Source organism: Amphibalanus amphitrite, unplaced genomic scaffold, assembly GCF_019059575.1.
Source record: "Amphibalanus amphitrite isolate SeventyFive unplaced genomic scaffold, NRLGWU_Aamphi_draft 000312F_arrow, whole genome shotgun sequence".
Lineage (NCBI taxonomy): Eukaryota > Metazoa > Arthropoda > Thecostraca > Balanomorpha > Balanidae > Amphibalanus > Amphibalanus amphitrite.
The window spans coordinates 7435-34130 of record NW_024881807.1 but is presented as its reverse complement, the minus strand read 5'-3'; the positions used below and the strand labels follow the sequence as shown (position 1 = coordinate 34130).

At 45.7% G+C, this 26696-nt stretch overlaps 1 protein-coding gene across 4 annotated transcripts in view; it reads left to right on the top strand.

The window, feature by feature from the left end:
• LOC122388174 (tubulin-folding cofactor B-like) overlaps positions 1–25697 on the top strand; it is a 121857-nt gene extending 96160 nt beyond the window's left edge. For all 4 annotated transcript variants that reach the window (XM_043379024.1, XM_043379026.1, XM_043379022.1 and 1 more), the window contains exon 4: positions 25557–25697. In XM_043379024.1, the coding sequence (XP_043234959.1) occupies positions 25557–25682 (126 nt within the window). In that variant the 3' untranslated portion in view covers positions 25683–25697. The remainder of the gene's footprint in view (positions 1–25556) is intronic.
• Positions 25698–26696: the final 999 nt, after the last annotated feature.

The window sequence follows — 26696 nt, the reverse complement described above, 5'->3', positions numbered from 1 at the left end:
GCCGCATACTCTAAGTAGTTTCGACAGGTTTTGGTGACACTTTTAATTTTATACAATTGTTTTGTCCATAATTTCCTAACAGTGATTGCGCTACTGCTGTGGATAAAGCTTTAAAGGAAATTTATAGAAAAAATACATCAAAATACCTTACTTCAACAAGAATCGTTTACGAAATTTTAATACGCGCTTACTGAGACTCCAGATGACTTATGTGAGCCACCTGTCTAAATTGTCCTTAACAGTGTACAATATTTGATTGAAATCGACCCAGGAATTCATCAGATGTAGAAGCAGACCCCCTCACGTGCGCACGTGCATGAGTCTACCCCACCTGTGACACATGACCCTACATCGCTTGGTGAGTGCCCTGCCTGCCGACAGTCCAAGTTTCAGCGCAATCGGCCCAGAAACGGCTGAGTTATATGCAAGCACAATTTTCAAGGGTTTGCAATATCCATGAGCGGGCGGTGCCTTCCAGCCTATGCCGTGCTGACTGATTGGCAAAAGTTTAATGACATGCCGGCTATAAGCCATCGATCGGATTTCATCGGAAAATATGTCTAACGTTAACAAAACACGGTAGTATGCCTGAGTCATTTTTACGGAAGTTTATTGACTATTTGATAATGCTTTGGGTGGATATTGATGAGAAAAGAATGCGCTATCCGAATATGTGTGTTTCATGGTCAATTTTCAACGTTTTCGATACGTTATGATGTTGTAAAGGACAGCGCACTCGGCGCGCATCAAACTTTCAGATAAATCTTTCGTTATTAAGGAAGTGGTAGTAACAATCACTTTTTCTTTTCATTCATTGCATCACACGTGCAATTACCTAAAAAATGGCACCACACCGATTTCATTCGGCCAAACCGTTTTCAAACAGCACCGATTTTTCCTCCACGAGGCACGAAATCGGCCATTTTTTCACAGCAATTGGTCCTGATGTGCACGTGACGCGCCCAACGTTATAAAACCACATCAATACGCTAGCTTTATCTCTCCTCTATCGATCGGTGGCAACCGCGTGTCGCTGTGACCACCGCACTGTAGGCGTTCGGGCCGGTCTAGCCTCTTACGGAGCAAAAAAATTATTTTGCTTTTATGAACACAAAAAGCATACCAATCGACTACAAAATGCCCATACATTATATAAATGACCATTATCTGGTCATGCAACAACTTGGTATAGGGTGAAAGGGGCTTCAAACACAAAGCTTTCTTAGGCCGTAGACAAGTCATAGTTTTCGGGTGTTTGAAGAGTCGAAGTAGATGCCATGGGGATCTTATGTGCGTGAGTTTTACACGCCAATGATTTTATGAGTTGTTCTGTGACATGTTACGATCAATTCCGCGCAACGAAAAATGAGGTTGCGAAAATCATTTAGCAGCATGAGAGATAAACATATCACCGAGTTATTTTGTATGCTTAAAATTAATATCACTCACTATGTTAAGCCGATCTTTTGAGTTCCCCCAGGTCCCGCTCTAAATCGAGTGTCACCATGTGCATTGTGATGTTATTGAACCGGCCAAGCAATAAAAAAGTGCGCAAACTTGCGCCATTTGCTGCTATGCAACATTTTGCAATACGCCGTCTAGCCTTTATTAGCTCCATAGTGACGGGAGCGAACAAATCAGCCTGCATTTTAGCTTATATTATTTCAAGTGATGACAGAAACACCAGCCAGTGTTATCTCGTGGGTCAGAAGCATTCTAATTGACCGGAGGATGAGCTGTCACGTGACCGGAAAGGCCTCAGGCGATGCACAGTGGGCGATCCGGCTGGTATGGTCTCGCGAAACCTCAAACACATTTTGTGTCCTAAAAAAAATTGAGAAGTATTGCAGATGAGTTAATGGGAAATTCTGCATAAGTCACGCCACCCCCCCCCCCCCCCGAGGCCGAGGGGGGGGGGGGGTGCCGCCCCCTTATAGGTTTTAACGCGATAGCTCACAACACGCCGGCGATAAAGAGCTGAAACTTGGCGTACTTGACCTTTGATTCAAGCCGGATCTTGTTAAATCAACCGCATTTTCAGGTCAGGTCAGGTCAGGTCGCTGACCTATGACGTCATAAGTGAACCTCTGCACGGTCCTCAGATGTTGCAACGTCGCAACTCGCAACGCCCTCAGTGCCAGAGGGACGTTCACATGGAGATGAAGATTTCAGGACGTAGCATACCCCGAGGTCTCACAACATGTATATTTATATCTCGGATTTTTTGCTAAAGTTCACATGCGGTCAGGTCGGTCGCGTGATCTCACCGTTATAAGTCAATGAGGAAAATATGGAAGCTGTTATTTTAGCGCCAGGAATGATCTATAACTATCTCAAGCACATGGAATCATGGTTTCATGCGCTCCCTGCAAGGTACGGTGCTACACCTTTGCATTGCTAACCTTGCATGACGTCATTTATGACGTCACTATGGCCATATTAGTTTTCCGTCAATAACTCCGGAACAAAGTAAGTTAGCCAGTCGCCCTCCTTTGACCAAGTTCGTGACCTGAGGGACTCTGACCAGACTTTGACTCGAGGTCAACGACTCAAAACCTTAACCTTCGGACTTATGTATAGGTGGTCGAACGGACCACCCTCGTTTTTTTCACGAATAACTCGCGTAAAAAGTGGCCGATCAAGACGAAACTTTCAGTACATTCGAGTTCATCAATTTCACACCTACACTGAAAATTTCATGACCCTGACCCCAATGACCTTTGACCTGTGACCTATTTCTCGAGATCATGTTTGGCCGGAATCGCGATTCGGCGTGTGTCGGCTCACATTATCCGCGCGTTTGCAGTCTTTTTGTGGTTTCAAACGTTCAACCATGTGAAATGATATTGGTTCCATGCATTATGCTGGGTGTCAAGGTCACCTGAAGGTCAGGTCAGTTCATTGATCTTTGGTGACCTCGGTTCACTTTTTCGAGTTGTACATGTTTCTAGGCTAGCTTTTGGAGCTGATTTCGAATTTCGCAACCATTTGAGCATTTACGAAGTAGTTTTGGTGCCTTTGTATGATGTTACGAGGCTGTCAGTAGTGGTTGACACCTACTATGAATACCCGGCAGGACGCATACTGGCTGACCTGACTTGACCTGACCCGACCTGGCCTAAATGCATGACGAAATCATCTGTGATCAAAACTAGCATGAAATTCGTGATCGGCACCCCGAAAAGCCCCAAAGCAACTTCACTTTACGATGTTCTAACAGGTTCCGATTTTCCCGACTTTTGGGAAATTGACCTGCCCTGGAAGGTCAACCAATGACCTAGGACCTTAAAATTGGGTATCATCAGCTTTCTCTCATCACGGGCAGCAACCTCGTTTTTTCCGCGAAGGTCTAGCTCGATCAGGGGCCAAACCGCAAGGGGGAATGGAAGTGCTCCGTTTTGCCACGTTTATGCAACATTTCATGCAGTTACTGCACATTGCGAAAGCTTATAACATGGGAAATCGTCATGCATTCACGTTCTTTAATGAATTTGCTACAGTTTGGTGTGTAATTCGTAGGCGTAGGTCTCCTAGATCCAAGGCTATAAGGGTTGAAAGGTTGTGAGAGGCTAAAACCCTTGAAACGCCCACTGTGCACCGGTCGTCAAGATATAGGCCCGGAAAGGGACACGCGTCGGACCGATTTCGGCCGACGGCGCCGTTTTTCGCGCCCCGTGTTAAACCAATGGCGAGCGTGCCTCGTGCTCGCGACCCTGCCAGAGACGCACCCCTGGTCGGATTGCGCCCAGATTTTAATACGATCGTTACAGACAGACGGACAGACAGACGGACCGACAACTTCTCTTTTATAATATCATTCACCTCAGTTACGGCTGGAGGTGAATGATATCAAGAAGGGACAGGAGATACTTTCTCGGAACATTTTGAAGGAAACCCGTTCTGTAACTCGAAGGGAGGAGAGGTCATGCAGATCAGGTGAATTGAGCGGGGAGGGAAGGGTAGTGGGAGGAACGCAGGTCAATGTTACTGTTGACGAGACTCGAGCTGATGGGGATAATCCACCAAGTGATGACCAGTCACCTGTCGATGATCGGTCAGTACCCAAACCAATGCTTGGTAGACGTAATAACATCCCAGGCTCGCTACAGGAAACAGAGATTATGATTTATGGTGACTCTCGAACAAGATTCTTGGACAGGGCATTTTGTGAGAAAAACAGGGAGAAACGTATGCGAGTGTGCTTACCAGGCGCCAAACTAAAAGATCTATCTGACAGGCTTGATGACGTGATCCGTGGTAGCAGGCCGGACAGTGTAGTCATTGTACATGGAGGTGTCAATGATGTTGGTAACACGCTCTCTGAAGAACTTTTTGGGACGTACAAAACGATGGTAGCGAAATTAGTAAAATCAAGAAGGAAATGTATTATCACTGGTATTTTACCAAAATATCATGCAGGCATGGAATGGTCTTCGAGAGCCCTTGGCATGAATGAAAGGGTTAGAAAACTATGTAAAGAAAATAACATCCAGTTTTTAGACTACTGGGGACGCTTTTGGGATAAAAAAGAACTCTACTCGATGGACGGGTATCATTTCAGCAGGAGTGGGGTTCTGATGCTGAGTGAGCTCTACGAGAAGGAGTTAACGGAGGGAAACTAAAGAGAGTTACATGCAAGGGAGACTCACTTAAAAAAGAGACCAAAATTTCATTGAAATGTTTTTATACAAATGCCAGAAGCATAAGAAACAAATTTGGAGAATTACAAGTTTATATAACTTCGGAAAAACTAGATGTAGTTGTCATAACAGAATCATGGATCAATGAAAACTTATTAGCGGATCGTATAATAGATTATGGTATTGACAATTATGATATCTTTGTGTATCAAAGAAAAACAAAGCTGGGTGGAGGCATCTTGGTTTACATTAAAAAGCATCTCAAACCAGTTGCGGTAATAAGTTGCAAATTGTGTGAGGATGTTGAATCAGTGTGGGTAGATTTATTTCCAGATGATCGTAGAAACCATAAAATAAGAATTGGGTCCTTCTATAGGCCACCAAACCAAAATAAGGAAATCGATCTTGACATGATCGATGAGTTGGAGAGAGGAATAAGTGATAGTACTATTATTATAGGGAATTTCAACTTGCCGAATCTATATAAAGACGTACCAAAAATAATACATGGGAGACATCCTTGTTTAGAGATAATTTCGATGAATTACTTTTGACTCAACATGTCCTTCTGCCTACCAGGTAAAGTGAAATATTAGATCTTATTTTAACCAACGATGAAAAGCTTATTGAAGATGTAGAACTAGGTGAGGCGATTGGAAACAGTGATCATGCAATTATTCGATTTGAAATTAAATGTAAGTTTAAGAGAACGAATGGCAGGATGTTTTGCACTCCAAATTTTGGCAAAGGCAACTATGACGCCATTAGGATGTTTCTATCACGTTTCGAATGGATAGAAATGTTTAAGGGTAAAACAGTTGATGAAATGTGGATCATTTTCAAATCGACGTTAGCTGAAGCTCAGGATCGGTTCATTCCGATGAGAAGGATGGGTGCAATGAAATCTCCAAAACCTTTATGGTTTAACCATGAAGTGCAAAAAATTTTGCTGAAAAGAAAAATGCATTTTATATCTTTAAAACAACTCCCTCGGCTAACAATAAGAGTAGCTACTTTGCAGCTCGAAAGAGATTTAAGAGAGTTATTCGGAAAGCTAAGCGAGCGGCGGAGATAAGATTGGCAGAAGAATGTAAAGGAGACCTAAAAAAGTTCTTCTGTTTTTATAAATTTAACAGAAATGATCCGCGAACCGGGACAATTGAAAAGAATGGAGAAGTTTATCGTGATGATGTTCTGAAAGCCAAGGCTTTCAATGAGAAATTTTCATCGGTATTCACGGACGAACATCTCATAAACATTCCAAAGATAAAAAGAAATGGAAATGCACACGGTAAATTGGACACTATTACTCTAAACGTCGATGACGTGCTAAAACAATTGCTTAGTGTCAAAGAAAATAAGGCATGTGGACCTGATAATATTCATGCCAGAATTATTAAACAAGCAGCAACTGAACTAGCACTGCCACTACAAATTATATTTGAACACTCTTTAAAGGTTGGGGTCATCCCTAACGACTGGAAGTGTGCAAATGTAGTACCAATATTTAAAGGAGGGGATAAAACAAGAATCGGTAACTATAGGCCAGTAAGTTTAACTTCTATAGTGTGTAAAGTATTGGAGAAAATAATTAAACACCACATTGTAATTTACTTAGAGCAAGAAGACCTATTGTTGCCTTCTCAGCATGGATTTAGGACTGGACGCTCATGCTTAACAAATTTAATGGAGTTCCTTGAGTTTGCTACAGATCATTTAGATAAAGGCAATAATATATCTGTCATATATTTAGATTTTTGTAAAGCCTTTGATAAAGTTCCGCATAGAAGACTGTTAGTTTCGCTCGAAAATCATGGGTTGGGTGGTTCTATCCAGGGATGCGGAGTCGGAGTCGGAGTCGGAGTCGGAGTCGGTCGGAGTCGACAGTTGTGACCGGAGTCGGAGTCGGAGTCGGAGTCGATTTTAGAAACCCGAGCCGGAGTCGGAGTCGGAGTCACCGAAAATCTGTCGACTCCGCAGCCCTGCTAGGTCTGCGGAGTCGGAGTCGGGAGTTGGAGTCGGTCGAAGTCGACAATTCTGCCCGGAGTCGGAGTCGGAGTCGGAGCTGGTTTTTTGAAGCCGGAGTCGGAGTCGGAGTCGGAGTCGCCGAAAATCCATCGACTCCGCAGCCCTGGTTCTATCCTTCGATGGATAGAGACTTGGTTGCTGGGTCGAAGACAAAGAGTGGTGCTAAATGGTCAACAAGCTGCTTGGGTTGAAGTTAAAAGTGGCGTTCCACAAGGCACAGTTCTTGCTCCTTTATTGTTTATTATTTTTATAAACCAGATAGATTGTAATCTTACAAGCAAACTGTGGAAATTTGCTGATGACATTAAACTTGCAAAAGTAATCAAATCAGCTGATGACAAGGCAATGCTCCAAGCAGATTTAAATGCCCTTTCCAAGTGGACGGAAGAATGGCAGATGGAGTTTAACATTAATAAGTGCAAAGTTCTCAACTTAGGGGCGAAAGAATGCTCCACGTATAATCTAAATGGAAATATCTTACAAGTCGTCCATGAGGAAAAAGATTTGGGTGTTTTGATAACGGATGATTTAAAATTTAGTCACCATTGCAAGGAAGCACGAAAGAAGGCTCTGAAAATGTTGGGGGCAATACAAAGAAATGTTAGTTACAAAAGCAAAGATGTAATGAAAAGGCTTTACTGTGCATTCATACGACCACATTTGGAATGTTGCAGGCAAGCGTGTTATTCTTCCTTCAAAAAAGATGAAAGATCGTTAGAAAGAATCCAAAGAAGAGCAACTAAGATGATAATTGGCTTAGAGAAAAAGAGTTATAAAGAAAGACTGATTTCGTTAAATATGTTTTCTTTGCATTATCGCAGAATTAGAGGCGATTTAATTGAACTTTTTAAGATAAACGCTGGACTAGATAAATTAAATTTCACAAATATGTTTACAATTAATTCGAATCAAACTAGAGGTCATAGTTGTAAATTAGTTAAAAAGTCAGCGAGAACAGCACTACGGCAATCATTTTTTCACCCAGAGTAATTGACCTGTGGAATAATCTGCCATCCTGGGTCATTGCAAGTAATTCACTTAACGAGTTTAAACATTCTATTGACCTTTACTTCATAGAGCGTGGTACCATTTTTGACACAATTGACGATTAGATAAAATTGAAATGATATGGTGTCCGTTGTGCATATGATCTGAAATATGTACCTGTGAATGATACTGATGTGAAAGGAGATGAAGTCATGACGTTCTTACCATGAGGCTAGTGTTCTTGTTTTGATGTATCATATGTTGCAGCCATGTTGGGCACCAGTGGCCTGTCGTTGCAATCAATATATGTTATATTATGTAATCGCGTCTGAAATATCAACTCAGAATGGCACAACAACTGGATATCCAAGGAACATAATAGGTACATGAATAATTTGCCACGACATAAGAACAAGAAGAAGGTATAATATTCCTAGTGATTAAACGTGCATTTTCCAGTGCTCTTGCAATAATTTTTTCTTTACTTATGTAATCGTACTTTGTTGATGCCCTATGGCTAAACTTTCGTGAAATACATTATATTTTCCATATTTTACGTGTTAGTTTCGAGGAAAGGACCACAACTGTCAAATAATAACGCAATAAGTTAGGCCCAAGGTATCAGTGGACATATCAAACGAAAATAAGACAACAAGCGATAACGGATTTCGATTAATAGGCGCATATCTTACCATAATTTCGGCCTTGTAACCAATACAAAATATTTCAAAACCCTTGATAAGCAGAGCAGATATTTTTTACCGGTTATCGGTAATCGGAAAAAATGTTAGTTTTCTAATTTTACGCGGCAAATATCATGCAAAAATGATGTCAATTATACATTCCCTGTCAATCATACCTCTGGGCTAATGCGATAAACTGTAGTTTAGAGGTCATTGCCCTGGGCAGTAAACCCGGCAGTAAACTTTTGTTTCCTGCCCGGCCTATCAAATAACATGGCATTTTGACACCGACAGTTTCTTGGTCATAGTTTTACTGCCCGGCTCGTGCTGTGCTTAAGACATACCCCGGCATCTCAATTCGGGTTTCAAAAGAAAAAATCTACCTACATGCCCTTACTTTTGCTCCAAGATTACACCACTACCTCACTGGAAGCAGGCAAAATCATCTGTGGTATTTATCTGGATTTAAAGAAAGCCTTTGATACTGTCGATCATTCCATCTTGCTAAAAAAACTACATATCTATGGGTTTACTGGTTCACCATTACATCTCATTAAATCATACCTAACAAATAGATTACAATGTGTGGAGTACCGTGAAATAAAATCAGAACGAAAAGAAGTAAGTATTGGGGTTCCTCAAGGCTCTATATTAGGTCCACTATTATTTCTTCTCTATATAAATGACTTACCAAACATCGCTAATAAGACATATACCCCGTTTCCATGGGCATCACTGATCCGGATCAGCAAACTTAAATCGTATTATATTTCTCGAACTATTCGTTACAGGATATAATTCGAAGTGGATTAGGCTTATACAACCAGTTAATCCCTTACTTTCATTTTCATATACTGTCTTACTATACTGGATTAGCTAATCCATTTTTACTGATCCGGATCAGTGTGCCCATGGAAACGTGGTCATATATAAAATTTCTCCTTTATGCCGATGATACCGCAATCTTCTTCGAAGCCACAAACTTTAAAAGTCTGGAAAATATCATTAGATATGAATCTAAATTTGTCTGTTCCTGGCTACAAATGAATAAGTTTACCCTCAACACTCAAAAGACAGTATATCAAGTATACAGTAATGCCAACCAAGAATTTGAACTAGACATAAAATCTAATAATGACTGTATCAAAAAGGCAGACGCAGTTAAGTATTTGGTAGTATACATTGATCCAAAATTAAAGTGGTCAGTCCATATCGATTATCTTGCTTTGGCCATAAGCCGCAACATAGGAATTATAAACAGAATTAAATACTTATTGGACAGGAAATCCCTTCTTTTGCTCTACAACTCCTCAGTATTGCCCTACATAAACTACTGGACTGTCGTATGGGGCTTCACTTTTCCAACATACCTAAACAAAATTGAAATACTTCAAAAACGTATAATCAGAATCATTGATAATCAGCCTAGACTTGCTCATTCGGATCCCATTTTCAAAGCCCTAAACCTGCTAAAAGTAAAAGATATTGCTAAACAACAGCTTCTTCTAATTATGCATCGAAAGTTAAATGGATCTTTACCGCCATCTCTTGAAACTCTTTTCTGTTTGCAGGCTAACCAAAACATCCAAACAAGAACTAGTTACATACCACTTCCGAGAAACATTCACACGAAAATTATATCGCACAAAAACTGCCTTCTGGCAAGGTCCTCGACTTTGGAACAGCATTGTAGCAACCCACTTTTTGTTGTCAGAAATTCCTGAATTGTCGAAAGAAACTATTAAAAAACATACAAAAACGCAACTCATCCTCAATTATACATAGCAGTGCACACTGCACAGATGAACAAGGCCCTTTCAGTCTATGTCAGTCCATCAAAATTTACATATTTTAACATTGATAAGTCCCTTTTAACAACAACACACAGAACAATATACCATACCTAAGTCTCTGGATACACCTTTTGCCACATCCATATGCTGTGACCTGGGGACTCGACCAGCAACAAGCTCTGCTTAGCTGGCCGAGATTCCCGGATCACACCATAATATCACACTAATGCATGACCAGCCTTATTTTCAACTGCATGAATGAAACCCCTCTAACCCAATGTATGAATGAAAGTATGAGTGTTCTTTTCGGGATCGTAATGGGAGGTTCAGTCAATGACTCATTAGTCCATTGACTTCTTTCTGCCTTCTTCTTACACCATACTAACATCCCTGGCCCCTGTTTTGTGCTTATATTTGGTTTATTTCCACTTCTTAGCAGGGAGTGCCGCGACATTTATCTCCTCAGTTTTTCTGGTGTTAACGTAAGGGCTCTGTTGTCGCTGGGTTCGAGGGCGGGGGCACTCCTGGTCACCTGTTCATGGTTGGTGGTGTATTTCTTAAAAAAAAGAATGTAGGAAATACACGCACCGATGGGACTGAACCTCAGCAATGGGAGTAAAAACAAAGACTTACACCATAAGCACCTTCATGTCATTAACCCTCGCCCGTATTGGTGTTTTGCTAGCCGCGAACGTAGGTCGGGTCAGGTCAGGTCAGGCCAGCCAGTAGGCGTCCTGCCGGGTATTCATAATTAATAGGTGTCAACCGCCAGTGACAGCTTCGTTGCATGTTACAAAGGAACCAAAACTTCTTCTTAAATGTGCAAATGGTTACTTAATTCGAAATCAGCTCCAAAAACTAGCCTGGAAGCATGTAAAACTAAAAAAGGTGAGCGGATGTCATCAAAGGTCATTGAACTGACCTGACCTTCAAATGATCTTGACACCGACCATAATGCATGGGACCAACATCATAATTACGAGCGAGCGAGCGCAGCGAGCGAAGCGAAGTCTTTTCAATATAACGGAAACATCTCAGTATGAGCGGCCCGGCCCGGCCCGGCCGCGTATTCGCTAAGTGTATTACACGAATCGGCCGACCAATAGCGTGCCTCTTGAGTGACGTCAACGTGGCGTCATACGTTCGGTCCTCGCTATTGGTGGCGTCTATTAAAGCTAGGTTTTAGCTTAAGGATATTTAACCTGCTCTACATCTAATGTTGCCGTGGCCAAGTGGTTAGAGTGTCACTAGTGACAAGGAGGTTGGTCGTTCGAATCCACTCGGCGACTTCATTTTTCGTGTCATTATGCGTTTTTTTTAATACATTTGCAACGGCGTGCACCTAAGAAATCAGAGGTACCTAAGTATTATTCTAATGAACATGTTGCATAAGAGAAATATTAGCAGTCCAACCGATTGGTTCGGTTTCGGTATTTTCCAATGGTTTTGATTTGTATTTGGTTTGGTATCGGTGCTCGGTATCGGTGATTTCTGTGATTGACATCACTAGTGCCTAGTGCATACGATGCGAACGTAGCCAATGGAAAGACAAATAGTGCTGGGCGATGGCCATTGATCAATATTTCTCACTGCCAATGGGTGATAGCACGCAGTTCCTGCTGGATATGACAGGGGCGGCGCTGACCTTTTGAAAGTACCTAGGTAGGTGGGCACTTGACAAGGTAAAGTACCTAAAAGTAGCGAAAACTAAGATGAAAAGTAAAAATCGCACGCTGGTTAGCAGGCTATTAGATAGTTTTTTCGTGTAACAATCACCACGTACAAAAAAAAAAACACATTTCGGCATAGCTGTTAGCGTATCACGGGACGAAATTCTCCATTTCCAGCCGTCACGGAGTGTCATCTATAGGAGCAATGCCCTAACTATAGCTTTCACATATACCTGCCGCCAGGGGGATAAAACCCCATAGTTGGAATCTAGTTAAAGTCAAAAATATTTATATTAGACGTATATGAAGATAACTCGGGACTGATAGTTAAGTTGCATGCTCACGGCGGGCTGTCATCGATTAATCTCTATACACGTGATCGATGAAATAATACAGGAATCCGTTTTCATTCGAGTGTGTTTCATAATAGCTCTTCCGACTTTGACGAATATCGACAGTGCCGTAACAAAATTGGTAGTTCGGGCACAAACTGCAATCAAACTGAAGCCAGTTCTTCTGCAACTTATTCCTTAATCAGATGAATACTTGTCATAGATTAATTGGGTGTACGATATTGGTGTGCGAACGTAGGGGCCAAAATGCGTGTCTACGACCGACTTCTTTTTAAAGGGACTATCCCACCTTTAACATGGGGTTTGATTTGAGATAGCCAAGTTTGCGGCGAGGTTCAGAAACCACTATCTATCTAGGTTGCAACCCCCCGGCCTCTTGGTGTTGAAGAAATTCGTTCCCTTCATTTGAAAATGGGCCTTGTACAAGGCCCTATCTTCAACATGGAGCGACCGTTAGTGTGACGTCACCTCGTTTAGTCATTCTGATTTAAATGGGTTTGTTCGTTGAAAAATCGCTTAAAACTTGGTCTGAACTTTGTTGTGGTGCCTACAGAAGTACAGAGTAAAAAGAATCAGCTTTATGACAGTAATGTGGCCTGGGGAAGGAGGTAATTTGGGGCTGTGACGTCACATATTTGAAAGTTTGTGTTTGGAATATGGGAAGCCTAAGATGTTTAATGAAAAATAAATGCCAGAACCGTGTTCCTGGTCATCCAATCTATAAAGTCGGGCACAATTTAACTGGTTTTAACAACATTTTAGAAGGTGGGATAGTCCCTTTAACCCGCGCCGTGCTGGGGGGGGCGTTTTTACGCCCCCCCCTCAGGTTTTTCGCGAATATCTCAAAAACTGCGGCGCGCAGCGCCGCCGTTTTTGGTACACGTGTTCCTACATCATTTCCGCACATGTTGTGAAAATTTCAGACCTAGGCCGTTCAAGGTCAGGTCACCAGGTCACGTCAAGTGACCTTACCTCAGAAAAAGTTCAAAGGCTCGCTATAGCTACACCGACTGAACGATCACTTTGAAACTTTCAGCGATTGATATGAGTAACAGTATGTATAAAATGTATATCTCGGATTTTTGATATCTGTGACCTAAGGTCAGGTCAATTTTGCGACCTCTCCATTATAAGTCAATGGGAGAAAATTGAAATGCGCCTCTTTTGGACGAATATCGTTCAAAACGCTCTCAAACATCGGTTCATAGGTAAACATGACACACTGAATAGGAAAAATGCACCTGTGACCCCTCTGTGTGCCCCTGAGGTCATCTCAGGTCATGAACGGTCGCCAGCAGTTTTTTGGCTATAACTTTTGATAGAGACGTGCTAGAGCGGTGAAAACACGTCAGATGTGTTCAGCTCGACGATACGGATCGACTGATATGCAACATGACCCTTTTCGGTCAGGTCATGACCTTGACCTGAGGTCAAATTTTCAAAATGACCTTTCAAGGTCAACGAATAGTTCATTCGACGCGTCTCGACGAGAGGAACACGATGCTGGCAAAAGTAATGTCATGGCGCTTATGAGTCAAAAGTTATTGACGAAAAAACGTTTTTCGTAAAAACGGCTATTTTTGGAGTTTTTGCCCTCTGGAGGCTAAACCGTTGACCTGAGGTCAAATCTGAGAACATTACTCAGAAAGGTCTGTAAAAGGGCTATCGAATGCGCTTTTCCGCGGCGCTGTAGCTCTATCGGTTCCCGAGATAGCCGTTGGCAGTTTCCAAAATGTTGAAATAGTCAACATTTTACCTTTGGTGACCTCTGGTGACCTGACCTTTGACCTGACCCAAAAAATGACCGAAGTGTTTTCGTCCTTATTTTTGACGCTCTTTCGATTGCCGCTTACCGCGTGTCGCTACGTGGCCCAGGAGCCGAGTTAGACGGGGGGGCGTGAAAACGCCCCCCCCCAGCACTCGGCGGAAAGTTCAGGCCACCAGCACGGCGCGGGTTAACCCTCGCCCGCACATGCCATTTTCCCATCCTAGAACGCACATGGGGGGGGGGGTTGCCACCCCCCCGCGCCATTTCGTTCCTGTTGGAGATAGAGCTTAGCGGTAAAGACCAAAAAGATTCTTTGGGAAGAGACGAATCCAATGATACCCAGTTTTACCTTCTCAGGTCAGTCATTGACCTTCCAGGTCAGGTCAAACTAAAAAATATTGCTGTTTTGGGTCACCGTTGGATATCAAGTGCGCTGCTTATCCGATGACGATGCCGTTTTCTGGTGCCAAGCCAGCTAGAACCTCTTTGTCACACTACCCGACCAGGTTTTTGCTGCTGAGGTCATTTCAGGTCAAGTTAGGTCAAGGTCAATTATATGTGTTTGTATGTCTGTGTGTGTCTGTGTGTATACTGATGTGTGCACCGATTGTTTATGTGTCCATATTACATGAAATCATGATCTGATAAGCTTTTACCAAAAATGCTGTCAAAAAAATTCACAAAAAGTAAATTCCACTTGCCTAAAACGCAATTATCTTAGATGACCTAGGTTGACCTTGACCTTGACCTTGACATCTGTACATCGTCGAACAACATGTCCCATGATAGGTGGGAGGTAAGACTGGTAAAAAAGGCCGAAATCAAGGTGTCAAAAGCTCATAAGACCCATAGCCAACGCAAGATGTTGAGAATTGGCCATTTGGGTCATGACATGACCTGAGAAACAAGGTCATATCTCCGAAACCAAAAACCACAGAAACTTGAAATTTTCAGGGGACATCAAGAAAGGATAGAGGAGCAGCTATGCGAAAAATCAGCCTTCTAGCTCTAAAAATGTTGAGTGCAGAGCAGAAAGACTACCTGGGGGGGGGGGGGGTGGCAACCACCCCCACCCCCCATGTGCGTCGAGGGTTAAGAGAAAAGAACCGCGAAGGCAGGTACCGATCCACCGACCCTTCGGCTACTAGGCCGAGACTCTAACCACTCGGCTACGACGACACATGGAAATAATTACGGAGCGAGCGAAGCGAGCGAAGTCTTTCCTTAGATTAACGGAAATTTCTGAGTATGAGCGGCCGGCCGGCCGGCCGGCCGGCCGGCCGTGCGGACGCTTGTGCGAGGCTTATATCTCAGCAACCACTTGACCGATTTACACGCGGTAATTTTTGTAGGGTAGCCTCATTCCTTTTACCAAGTATTGGACTATTCCCGATGCATATAGGTGACCCCTTATGCACGTGCCACGTGCAAAACGAAGAGGTGTCAGTTTTGTAATTGTTGCAATATCTCGGTAACTACTTGGCCGATTGCGCTGAAAGTTGGCATGTAGGTAGGCACCCACTAGGCACTGCATATCCATGTGCCAGAGTTGGGGTGCTGCTGCACGTGCGCACGTGCAGGGGTCGTTTCCAGATCTCGAGAATGGCTGGACCGATGGCGCTCAAATTTGGTACACGGTTAGGGGCCAGTTAGTAGGGTGCCGTGCACAAGTCAGTTGGGACCCATTTTGCACGTGCGCACGTGCAGGGTGCCGCTCCCAGATCTCGAGAACGGCTGGGCCGATTGTGCTCAAATTTGGCACATCGCTAGAAACCGGTCAGTAGGGTGCCGTGCACAAGTCAGTTGGAGGTACCCCCTCGAAATTTCGCACGTGCAAGACTCACCCCCTCGCTCGCTCCGTTAGTCGCCCCAAAAGGCGCTATACTGGTGTTAGCCATATACAATTGGAAAAAGTCTCAACTCAAATCTAGCCTCAATTCATGCATTGTCGCGTGGGATGGCTATGACATCGCACTATAGTCTGTTCCATATCAAGCTTGCAGTTGGAGTTTCTTCGGCAGATCGCTCCTCCTCTCAAGGATTTGCGCTTAAAATGTGAGCTGTATATACAGAAATCACGCACTGCTTTCAGCAGGGCACTTCGGCTGCAAACTTGAAACGGAACAGAGTATAGAGATGTCGCTAGTTGGTGGGCCGATTCGTGTAATACACTTGGCGAATACGCGGCCCGGCATGTAACGCTTTTGAGAGGCTTATATCTCAGCAACCGCTGGACCGATTGGCCTGCGGTCTTTTTTGCTGGGTAGCCCCATCCCTTCTACCCCGTAATTGACTACTCTTGACACATCTCAGTGACCGTCGTGGCACGTGCCACGTGAAAAGTCAATGGTGTTCAAGCTGTTTTGAAAAAGTAGTGATTTTGAGAGGCTCATATCTCAGCAGCCGCTTGTGCGATTGTCTTGCGGTAATTTTTGTAGGGTAGCTGCATCCCTTCTACCAAAGGTCGGATACTCTTGATCTGTGTGAGTGACCCCCACTGCACGTGCAAAATACAAAAAGAAGAGGTGCCAAATTTGTTCCCATTTTAATAACTCGGTAAGTACTGGGGCGATTCTGCTGAAACTTGGCATACAGGTAGGCACCCACCAGGCAATGCATTCCCATGTGTTGCGGTTAAGGTGCTACTGCACGTGCGCACGTGCAGGGGGCGCTCCCAGATCTCGAGAACGGCTGGGCCGATTGCGCTCAAATTTGGTACACGGTTGGGGACCAGTTAGTAGGGTGCCGTGCAAAAGTCCGTTTGGACCCCGTTTGCACGTGCGCACGTGCAGAATGCCACTTCCAGATCTCAGGAACGGCTGGGCCGATTGCGTTCAAGCTTGGCACACCGCTAGCGACCGGTTAGAAGGGTGCTTTGCACAAGCCTGTTGGAAGTACCCTCTCGCCCTTCTGCACGTGCAGGGCTCACTATCTCGCTCGCTCGTACTTCGCCCAAAAGGCGTTTTACTGGTATCACATGTTTAGACGCTTGAAACCACGAAAAGACTGTAAACGCGCGGCTAATGCAAGCAAACATACGTCCAATCGCGATTCCGGCCAAACATTGCCTCGAGAAATAGGTCACAGGTCAAAGGTCATTGGGGTCAGGGTCGTGAAATTTAAGGGGTAGGTGTAAAATTGATAAACCTGAGGGTACTGAAAGTTTCGTCGCGATCGGCCGCTTTTTTACATGAACTTTTTTGCGAAAGACCGAGAGGGGTCCTTTCTCCTTTCGACCCCCACCCTCACCCCCTATATGGGCGAGGGTTAAAAAATTGCCAGGATTTATTCATTGGCGATCGTATTCTGCAATATGACAAGTCAGAAGTACAGCGGTTGAGCCATCCACGTAACGTTACGGAGCCGCCGCCGCGCCCACCCTGTAGCCGGACCTCCCCAGGCGGGCCAACCCGATACGTTCAAAGCTGAGCCAAAGGCCGGGGGGCAGGTTGGGGCAAGGTTTCTTGAATGGATCATGTCCAGAAAAGCAGGCGCGGATCCAGGGGGCGGCGGGGGCGGCCGCCCCCCCCCCCCCGCCATCCGAAAAAGGCGCCCATATCCCGCGGCAGAGAGGGCGCCCCGAGTAGAAGAGCGGCGACACAGCAAAGGTTCAGCAGAAGTAGGGCGCCTCCAGCAGAAGTTGGGCTCACCAAGCAGGAGAGTGACGCCCAATTGCCTATTCCCAGCAGATGAGAGTCGCCCCAGCAGCAGATGGGCGCCCCCAGCAGAAGAGGGCGTCTCGTTACAAGAATATAAAATACATTCTGTTCAAGAGGGGCGCCCCTGGCAGCGGAAGGGCACCCTTAGCAGGAGACGTGTCCCCCTGAAGAGGAGCGACGCCCCAGCAAAAGGAGAGAGGCGCCCCCATTCCGAGAAGAGGGGCGCCCTGACAGCAGCTGGGCGCCCCAGCAAAAAAGGAGCCCCATAATAAGAAAATGGGTGCCACTGGCAGAAGAGGGGCGCCCCAGCAGAAGAGAGGCGCCACAGCAAAAGTTAATCAGAAATAGGGAGCCTCCAGCAGAGGTTGGGCCCGCCAAACAGGATATGGGCGCCCCATTGACAATATCCGGCAGAAGACAGACGCCCCAGCAGCAGATGGGCGCCCCGGTAGAAGAGGGGCGCCCCATTACAAAAAGAAAAGGAGTATATTCTACCAAGAGGGGTGCCCCTGACGATAGCGGAATGGCAACCCCAGCAGAAAGGAGAGGTGCCCCAGTAAAAGGAGAGGTGTGCCCCGTTCCGAGCAGCAGAGGGTCGCCTCGCCCCAGAAAAAAACAGGAGCCCCATAAGAAGAAAAGGGGTGCCTCTGGCAGAAGAGAGACGTTCCCCACAGTGGAAGGGCGCCCCCACAAGAGTGGCGTCTCCTGCAAAAGAGAAGTGCCCCCTGCAAGAGAGGGGCACCCCACCAAAAGTTGGGCAGAAGTGGGGTGCCTCCAGCAGAATTTGGGGTCGCCCAACAGGAGAGGGCCGCCCTATTCACAGTAGAAAAAAAAAGACTCCTCAGCAGCAAAGGAGCGCCCTAACAGAAAAGGTGCACTCGTAGTAGAAGTGGGACGCATCAGGAAGAAGAGGGGCACTTCTAGCAGAAGATGGGCGTCCCAGATAAGTGGGCCGCCTACAGCAAATTGGTCGTTCTTAGAAGGAAGAAATGAGGCGACTTAACCCGCGCCCCGTTGGGCTCTGCCGAGCAACGCGCCCGGTTGGGGGGGCCATTTTGGCCCCCCCCCTAAGATCTCGAGAACCACGCAACATAGCGACAAGCGGTAAACGGCGTTGGATAGCCCCAACGGGGAACTACCTTATGACCCAATTTTATTGACCTAGGTCGAACCGATGACGTCACAGGTCAGGTCAAAGGTCCAATTTTCACCGTTTACAGGCATTTCAAGAAATGCGTTGTAAAATCGAGTAAATGCATTTCATTGAAAATCATCGATGCGGAAATGTTCTTAAAACACATATTTTGCTATTTGAGGTCACTGATACCAGGTCAGGTCACAGAGGTCAGGTCACGGGGGTTCACAATATGAAGGTGTCGTGCGATACATGTTTTATCGTCCATTTTACATGACAAATGCGATTATGTGGGTCAGGCAGCCTTTGGGGCCAGCTTAGGTCACGTTTTGGTCAAAGTCAGGTCAAGGTCAGGTCAAGGTCAGGTCAAATTAGGTCAAATTTCAAAGTTAATATTTTTGCATAAAATGGGTATCGAATCGATGCAGCTCGTCACGGGGAGTTCAATGGTGGTCTTTGTTTTGCCGTACGTGGTCTAGAATCTTTAAAAATTGAGTTCAAAAATTTGACGTCAACATTTTTGAACAGTTTTTTCGCTATAACTTGGCCAAAAAACGAGATATCGATCTGAAATTTGGTGTGTATATAGAAGAGCGCTGGGACTATCACATATATTCCGGTTTTTTTCGAAATTCGGAAAAATTTTGGATTTTTTTTTTCTAGTTTTTCTAAAAAAATCAATTTTTTGAATTTTTTTGGTCAAAAACCAAAAATTTTGAAAATCCGAGATAGCAGTTTTGTAGCGCCGTTTTTTGTCTACTAGACCATATAAAGAACTTTAAAATTGCTTGATAACTGTAGATTTGGTGAGCGTTTCAAGATTGCATGTTTTTTGCTCATTTTTGCTCGAACATGACCTCAGTTTGACCTCAATAACTCCTGACCTAAGGTGACCTAAGACTTGAAATTTTGTTTGAAGGTGTCAAATTGATGCCCGGGAAGGTGCTAAAAATTTGGCGGCGCTGCGCGCCGCCGTTTTCTTGCTATTCAGGAAAAACCCCAACGGGGCGAGGGTTAAGCAAAGTGGGTCTCTCCATAATGGATTAGGCGATCCAAGCAGAGGTTGGGCGCCCCCGGGAAGTGAGGCATACCAGCATAAGTGAGACGCTTCCAGAAAAAGGAGGGGGCATCACCGGGAGAAGAAGGACTGCACCAGTAAATGGAGGCCACCTTTTTGCTAATATCTTTTGCTAGGGTAGCGGTGCCCATCTACGACTTTTAACCCGTGCCGTGCTGGTGGTCTGAGTTTTCCGTGTCCTGCTGGGGAGGGGGGGGGGCAGTGGCACACTCCCTCGTCTAACTCAGCTCCTGGGCCGCGTAGTGACACGCGATAAGCGGCATTCGAAAGATCGTCAAAAAAACAAGACGAAAACAAAACGGTCATTTTTTTAGGTCACGTCGAATGTCAGGTCACCAGAGGTCATCAAAGGTAAAATGCTGCCTGTTTCAACATTTTTCCTCCGTTTTCGAAGCAGCGGCACATAACTCGGAAACCAATAGAGCTATAGCGCCGCAGAAAAGCGCATTCGATAGCCCTTTTAAAGGTGTTTCTGCAAGCTGCGCTCAGATTTGACCTCAGGTCAACGGTTTAGCCTTCAGAGGGCGAAAGACTCTAAAAATAGCCTTTTTACGAACAATGTTTTCCTGCAATAGCTTTTGACTCAAGAGAGTCTCGACATTACGTTTGCCAGCATTGCGTTTCTGTCGTCGAGACACGTCGAACAAACTAAAGGTTGACCTTATGAAAGGTAATTTTGAGAATTTGACCTCAAGTCAAGGTCATGACCTGACCGGGAAAGGTCATGCTGCATAGCAGTCGATGCGTATCGTCGAGCTGAACACAGCTGAGGTGTTTTTAGCGCTCTAGCTTGAATCTATCAAAAGTTATTAAAAAAAAACTGTTGCGGACCTTTCATGACATGGGATGACCTCTGGGACATAATGACTGGTCACACTAGGTGCAATGTTCTTATTCAGTGTGTTAATTTTATATGTATCCCAATGCTTGATATTGTCTAGAATGGCGCTCGTCCAAAAGGGATGCCTTTCAGTTTTCTCCCAAAGACTTAATTATACCTACCTACCTAATGGAGACGTCGCACAACTGACCTGACCTTTGGTCACAGATATCGAAATTCCGAGATATACATTTCGTGAATAGTGTTGCTTTCATCAATCGCTGAAAGGTTCAAAGCAATCGTTCAGTCGGTATAGCAATGGTAAGCATTTGAACTTTTTCTTAGGCTAGGTCACTTGGCATAACCTGGTGACCTGACCTTCCATCACCCGCGTCAGACATTTTTACAACATGTGCAAAAAAGATGCATGATAAGGTATGCTGAAAATGGCGGCGCTGCGCGCAGCTGTTTTTCAGATATTTGCGAAAAACCTGAGGGGGAGCGCGATAACGCCCCCTAGCACGGCGCGGGCTTTTAGCTCCCGATTTTGACGGTTTGGCGCCCCCTTTGTATGGAGCGCCCCCGGATTGCCAGGTCGCCCCTATTTCGACTTGCCGCCCCCCCCCCCCTCCCGAAAAATCCTGGATCCGCCCCTGTTATATGCATGCGCTGACTTCACCTGTTATTGCGTTTTTACCTCTTGGTGATCAATACATCATACAATCATACAATCATACAATCATACAATCATCCAAAGTTTTTTTTTTCGCAAGCAGCTAACCGTCGTACCAATGCCATAAAAAGCGCTGCTGAAGAGCAGCGCTATTTCTGATACGTTATTTTTCACTAACAACGCAAAGTCTTCGTCACCAGAGGCGTCTTTGTCTCTTTATGATGCGGAAACGCGTCTTTTTGGGTGGGGGTAGCGTCAATCTGGCTTCGTTCTTTGAACGGGTCCCGTCTTCCGTCTTCGTCCTTTTATGATAACCAAATTCCGTCTAATCTCAGAAATGACGGAGCGTCCCTCCGTTCTTTTCTGTATAAGAATGGCCACAGGTCGCCAGAGGTCATCAAGAGTCAAGAGTCATCAAGGCATTTTCAAAAAATTTGAAAACTGCCAGCGGCTAACTCGGGAACCAATAGAGCTACAGCGCCGCGGAAAAGCGCATTCGATAGCCCTTTTACAGACCTTTCTGAGCGTTGTTCTCAGATTTGACCTCAGGTCAACGGTTTAGCCTCCAGAGAGCAAGAACAGTAAAAATAGCCGTATTCATGAACAAGGTTTTTTCGGTAATAACTTTTGATTCAAGCAAGCCACGACATTACTTTTGCCAGCATCGTGTTCCTTTCGTTGAGACGCGTCGTGAAACCATTCGCTAGCCTTGAAAGGTCATTTTGAAAAGGGGGATAATTTTTTCAGTACCTAAATTTCAGTCATTTTGCACTATCATAAGTTCAGTTTGCACTATCGTCTTTTCGCAGGCAATTCCTGTCAAACACAGGTATATCCGGTCATTCCGCACTATTTTAGTTAGTATAGAGGCGATGCCAGATCTGGCATAATAAATGGGTGTGTGGTAGCTCATTTTGCACTAAATACGGTATATGAGCACTATTCATGATTTCACTGCCGAGCACGAGCTACTGCTATGATCACAGTATTCTTGAGCCTTGAGGTATTTATTTTTTATGTTGTACGTAAGTTGGACATCAAAGTATGATTCTCCATTCAGCGTATTACTTCCACGATGAAAACGGAATTGGAGCAAGTTTTGTTGCATAGGTCCTGCCCTCTACGCAATACACCACGCCCGGTGCTGCCCCCTAACGACTAATAGGCATGCTGGGTATATATTAGGTAAATTTGTGGACAAAAATGCGCATCGGTTAGGTTCGTGGGACAAAATCATGTACTGTACGCAAATGTACGGTACACGCCTAGTAAACATGCCGACGTCGGCCCGACGTCGGCCGACGTCGGGGTGACGTCGGCAACTCGGCATCAGCATGCCGACGTCGGTCCGACGTCGGTCCAACCTCGGCACGACGTCGGCTGGATGTCGGATATGCCCGCATGTTCCGACGTCCAGCCGAGGTCCAGCCGACGTCGGGCCGACGTCGGACCGAGATCAATTGCTGAGGTTCAGCCGACGTCGGGCCGACGTCGGGGCGACGTCGGACCGACATCGGCCGCTGTTTTGACCGTTAAAATAATGTAAAATACATGTTTCATGTTTCATAAAGAGCTTCTGTATTCAAAATATCCTCAGGAAACTCAAATCTTCCTCCACGCCGCAACCCCCTGATCCGGACTGGACGGGAAACTTTATCCCATTTGGGATTGCCCGTAAGCCGAGCTCGCCGGTAGCCGGGTGCGGTGAGTGCTTGGGGGCTGCTCGGCCTATCCTTTGGTCAGGCTCAGCCCCGGCAACTCACCAGGGCCGGGCCCAGTTCATATAGAAAGGCCAGTCGGCAAGTGTCACTTTGCCAAAGTGCCACTTATCAAAGGGACACTTTGGGAAACGTTGGTGCAGGTGTGTAAGAGTGGCTATATGAATCCATTGTGGGGTCGCCCTTTCCAATAAGTGTCACGTAACAGCAATGGGACCAGGGACTCTATATGAACTGGACCCAGGGTGCTCGCCAAGAAGACCAATGTCTCCATCCTATGATCCTTCCGGCTCTGAAATGGTCTTGTCAGACCGAAAGGGCATAACCCAACAAAACAAACCGAATTCGTTAGCTGGGTGCGTGGTGTAGTGGTTAGCGCACTAACGTAGCGTTCGTATGACACGGGGTTCGAATCCCCTAGCCGGCTGATGCTTTTGGCGTGTTGTCCCAGTAAACATGCCGACGTCGGCGACTGGGGGCTCGAATCCCGCAGCCCGTTGATGTTTTTGGCGCGTTGTCCCAATAAACATGCCGACGTCGGCCTCGTCGGTTCAACGACAAACGATCTCGTCATCCTCGGCAAACGATCTCGGCCCGACGTCGGCCCGACGTCGGCTGGACTTCGGCTGGACGTCGGAACATGCGGGCATACCCGACGTCCAGCCGATGTCGGGCCGAGGTTGAACCGACGTTGGGCCGACGTCGGGCCGAGCCTCGGCCCGACGTCGGGCCGACGTCGTCATGTTTACTGGGCGGTCTGCTCACCGGCTTCATCTGGCTCACGATGCAGCGTGACCACTAGTGGTGCCAATTTCATGAAATTTCAATTCCAATTCCGATCCAATTCCAAGAAATTGCCAAGTAAATTTCCAATTTTGTCCAAAGCGGGGGCTATTCCAATTTTTAACGATTTTTGCATTTTTTTTTGCGTAAATTTTATGTGTTTAAAAGCGTTTTAAAGGCCTCCGTTTTAAAATTTTAAATTTTAAAGGCCTTGTGTTCCGATTAATTTCCAAAAAATGTTAAGAATTCCGTCCAAATTCCAAATTGGAATTGGACAAAAATTGGAATTCCAAGAAAAGAAATTCCGATTGGCACCAATAGTGACCACTCATGCTCCTCAGCAAAGTACCTCCCCTCGAAATGAGAGCTGGCTAGGCGTTAGGCCGCTGAACGATAAAACGCTGCTGCGAAATGCTACAATCAAGATCCATCTAGTTGATGTGCGTCAATGACAGACACGTCCCTTCCACGACACGTACGGAAGGGACGTCGAGCGCTTCCTACTAAGCATGGGAAAATTCCACCGCACATGATAAGCATTTGCTACTGCAATGCTGTATCTACAATCTACATGCCCATAGCGCCGTTAGATAGCCTGACAGAATAAAGACAGCAGCACTGGCGGACCAGTACGCTTGGGCGGACGGTAGGACCCAACATCCTCGCGGAAATCGTCATCACTCTCCAATCTCCATGCTAAGAACCTCGCTCAGTTCACTCTTGGACAAGAAAAGGCAGGATGATCGGCACACGCTGAGGCTAGGTACGTAAATCAATCTATCCAAATTCCTTGCCAAATCCGTCCAAGAAGCGCGCCTTGCGTCCTATCGGTCCTCTCAAAACGCATGCGCCGAAACAGACGATAATCGACCTGGCAACAAACAATCTGTAGCTATTACAGACTAGTATTGTAGTTTATTTCTCCATAATATACTAAAATCCTTCTAGATTTAGTAGGGATGCCTAAACATCTACCAAAAATAGTGCGAAATGACTTCCATTAGGTGCCATTCAAACTAAAAGTACTGCGAATTAGACTGATAGTAGTGCTAAAGTCCCTTAAATAGGTGTTATAACTGGTTAGATGCTAAATGACCCTTTTATACCTCAAATTAACTGGAAATGCCTAGTTTTGCCGAAAATACCACAAAATGACCGGTTTTTAGTGCTGAGAAAATTACCATCCTTTTGAAAATTTGACCTGAGGTCAAGGTAACCGGAAAGGGTCATGTTGCATATCAGTTGATCCGTATCGTCGAGCTGAATACATCTGACTTGTTTTCATCGCTCTGGCACGTCTCTATCAAAAGTTATAGCCAAAAAACTGCTGGTGACCGTTCATGACCTGTCGGTGGGGCTGGTGTCCGCGGGCTGTCCGTGGAGCTGGTGTCCGCGGGCTGTCCGTGGAGCTGGCGTCCGCGGGCTGTCCGTGGAGCTGGTGTCCGCGGGCTGTCCGTGGAGCTGGTGTCCGCGGGCTGTCCGTGGAGCTGGTGTCCGCGGGCTGTCCGTGGAGCTGGCGTCCGCGGGCTGTCCGTGGAGCTGGTGTCCGCGGGCTGTCCGTGGAGCTGGTGTCCGCGGGCTGTCCGTGGAGCTGGTGTCCGCGGGCTGTCCGTGGAGCTGGTGTCCGCGGGCTGTCCGTGGAGCTGGCGTCCGCGGGCTGTCCGTGGAGCTGGTGTCCGCGGGTTGTCCGTGGAGCTGGCGTACGCGGGCTGTCTGTGGGGCTGGCGTCTGCCTCGTGGCTGATGGGGCCTACGATGCTTGCCCACAGGTGGAGGACAAGACGTGCCACAAGGGAGAGTTCGAGGATACCAGCGGTATTCAGAAGTACGAACTGACCGAGGAGCAGTACAACTCGAAGCAGGGTGAGCGGCTGACAGACCAACCGCCATTGTAGAAAGGCACTTTCTGTACGAGTAATCAGAGTGGGAAATTGAAACTTACCGTAGTTTCGTGCAACTTTGGCCCACTTTTTTCGTTAAGCCTCAATAATTCAGTCATCTGGTTGTGCACAATGTTAAGCAACAGGGCCTGGATAGAGGCCACCCTTGGCTCTTCGAAAATGACAAATTCGTGTGCGATGCAGCACTGCATACATATTATTTTTTCTTGAAAATGCAAGTGGCCAATGCTGCATGCTAGTGTGGCAACTTTGGCCCAGCAAAAACATTCATTAAAAATGTATGGTTTTCTGCTTTTTTGCTAACTTTTGCCGAACGTATGACAACATTACCTACATACCTTAGCGAGTTAAAAAAAAATCACCCAAACGACAGCGTGTATTTAAACCACAAGGCCAAATTTCCAGCACTACCTTGACCTGTACACAAAAAAGCATTCTGGCAGAATCCAAGCACAAAACCCTAAAAACGCACTGGCATCAGTACCTGCCACTCGGTACTCAGTGCCATCAGTACCTACCTATGTCAGTACTGCTACTGCTTTTTAAATTGGGACCCGGCAGACATAGACCACGAGACGGGGTATTTCGTTTTTGCAACCAAAGGAAGGCGCTACCCGGATAATGTTCGGGTAGCGCCTTCCTTTGGTTGCTAAAACAAAACACGCTATCCACCTATTTTATTATTTTAAAGAAATGAACTACCATTCTGAATTTTTGTGCATTCCAAGCTTACCTCAACCACTACAAGCTGGAAACCACAAGTTCACTACTGGCGCACCCGTTTGCCGTCCTCAATGGATCCTAGCTTACTCTGATTTTCCGTTACTTTTTCATGGGTTGTTTTAACCCCTCATAGCCCTTCAACCCGGGGCCCGGGACCAGCGGCGTCACCACGGCTTCAGAACTTCTAGGGACAATTTTCCAGGGCGTCGCCACAAACCTTTGCTTGAGTCTGGTCGCCAATACCCACCTACCCCCAAATTTGCGTTTCTCGTTGGATTTCGGCCA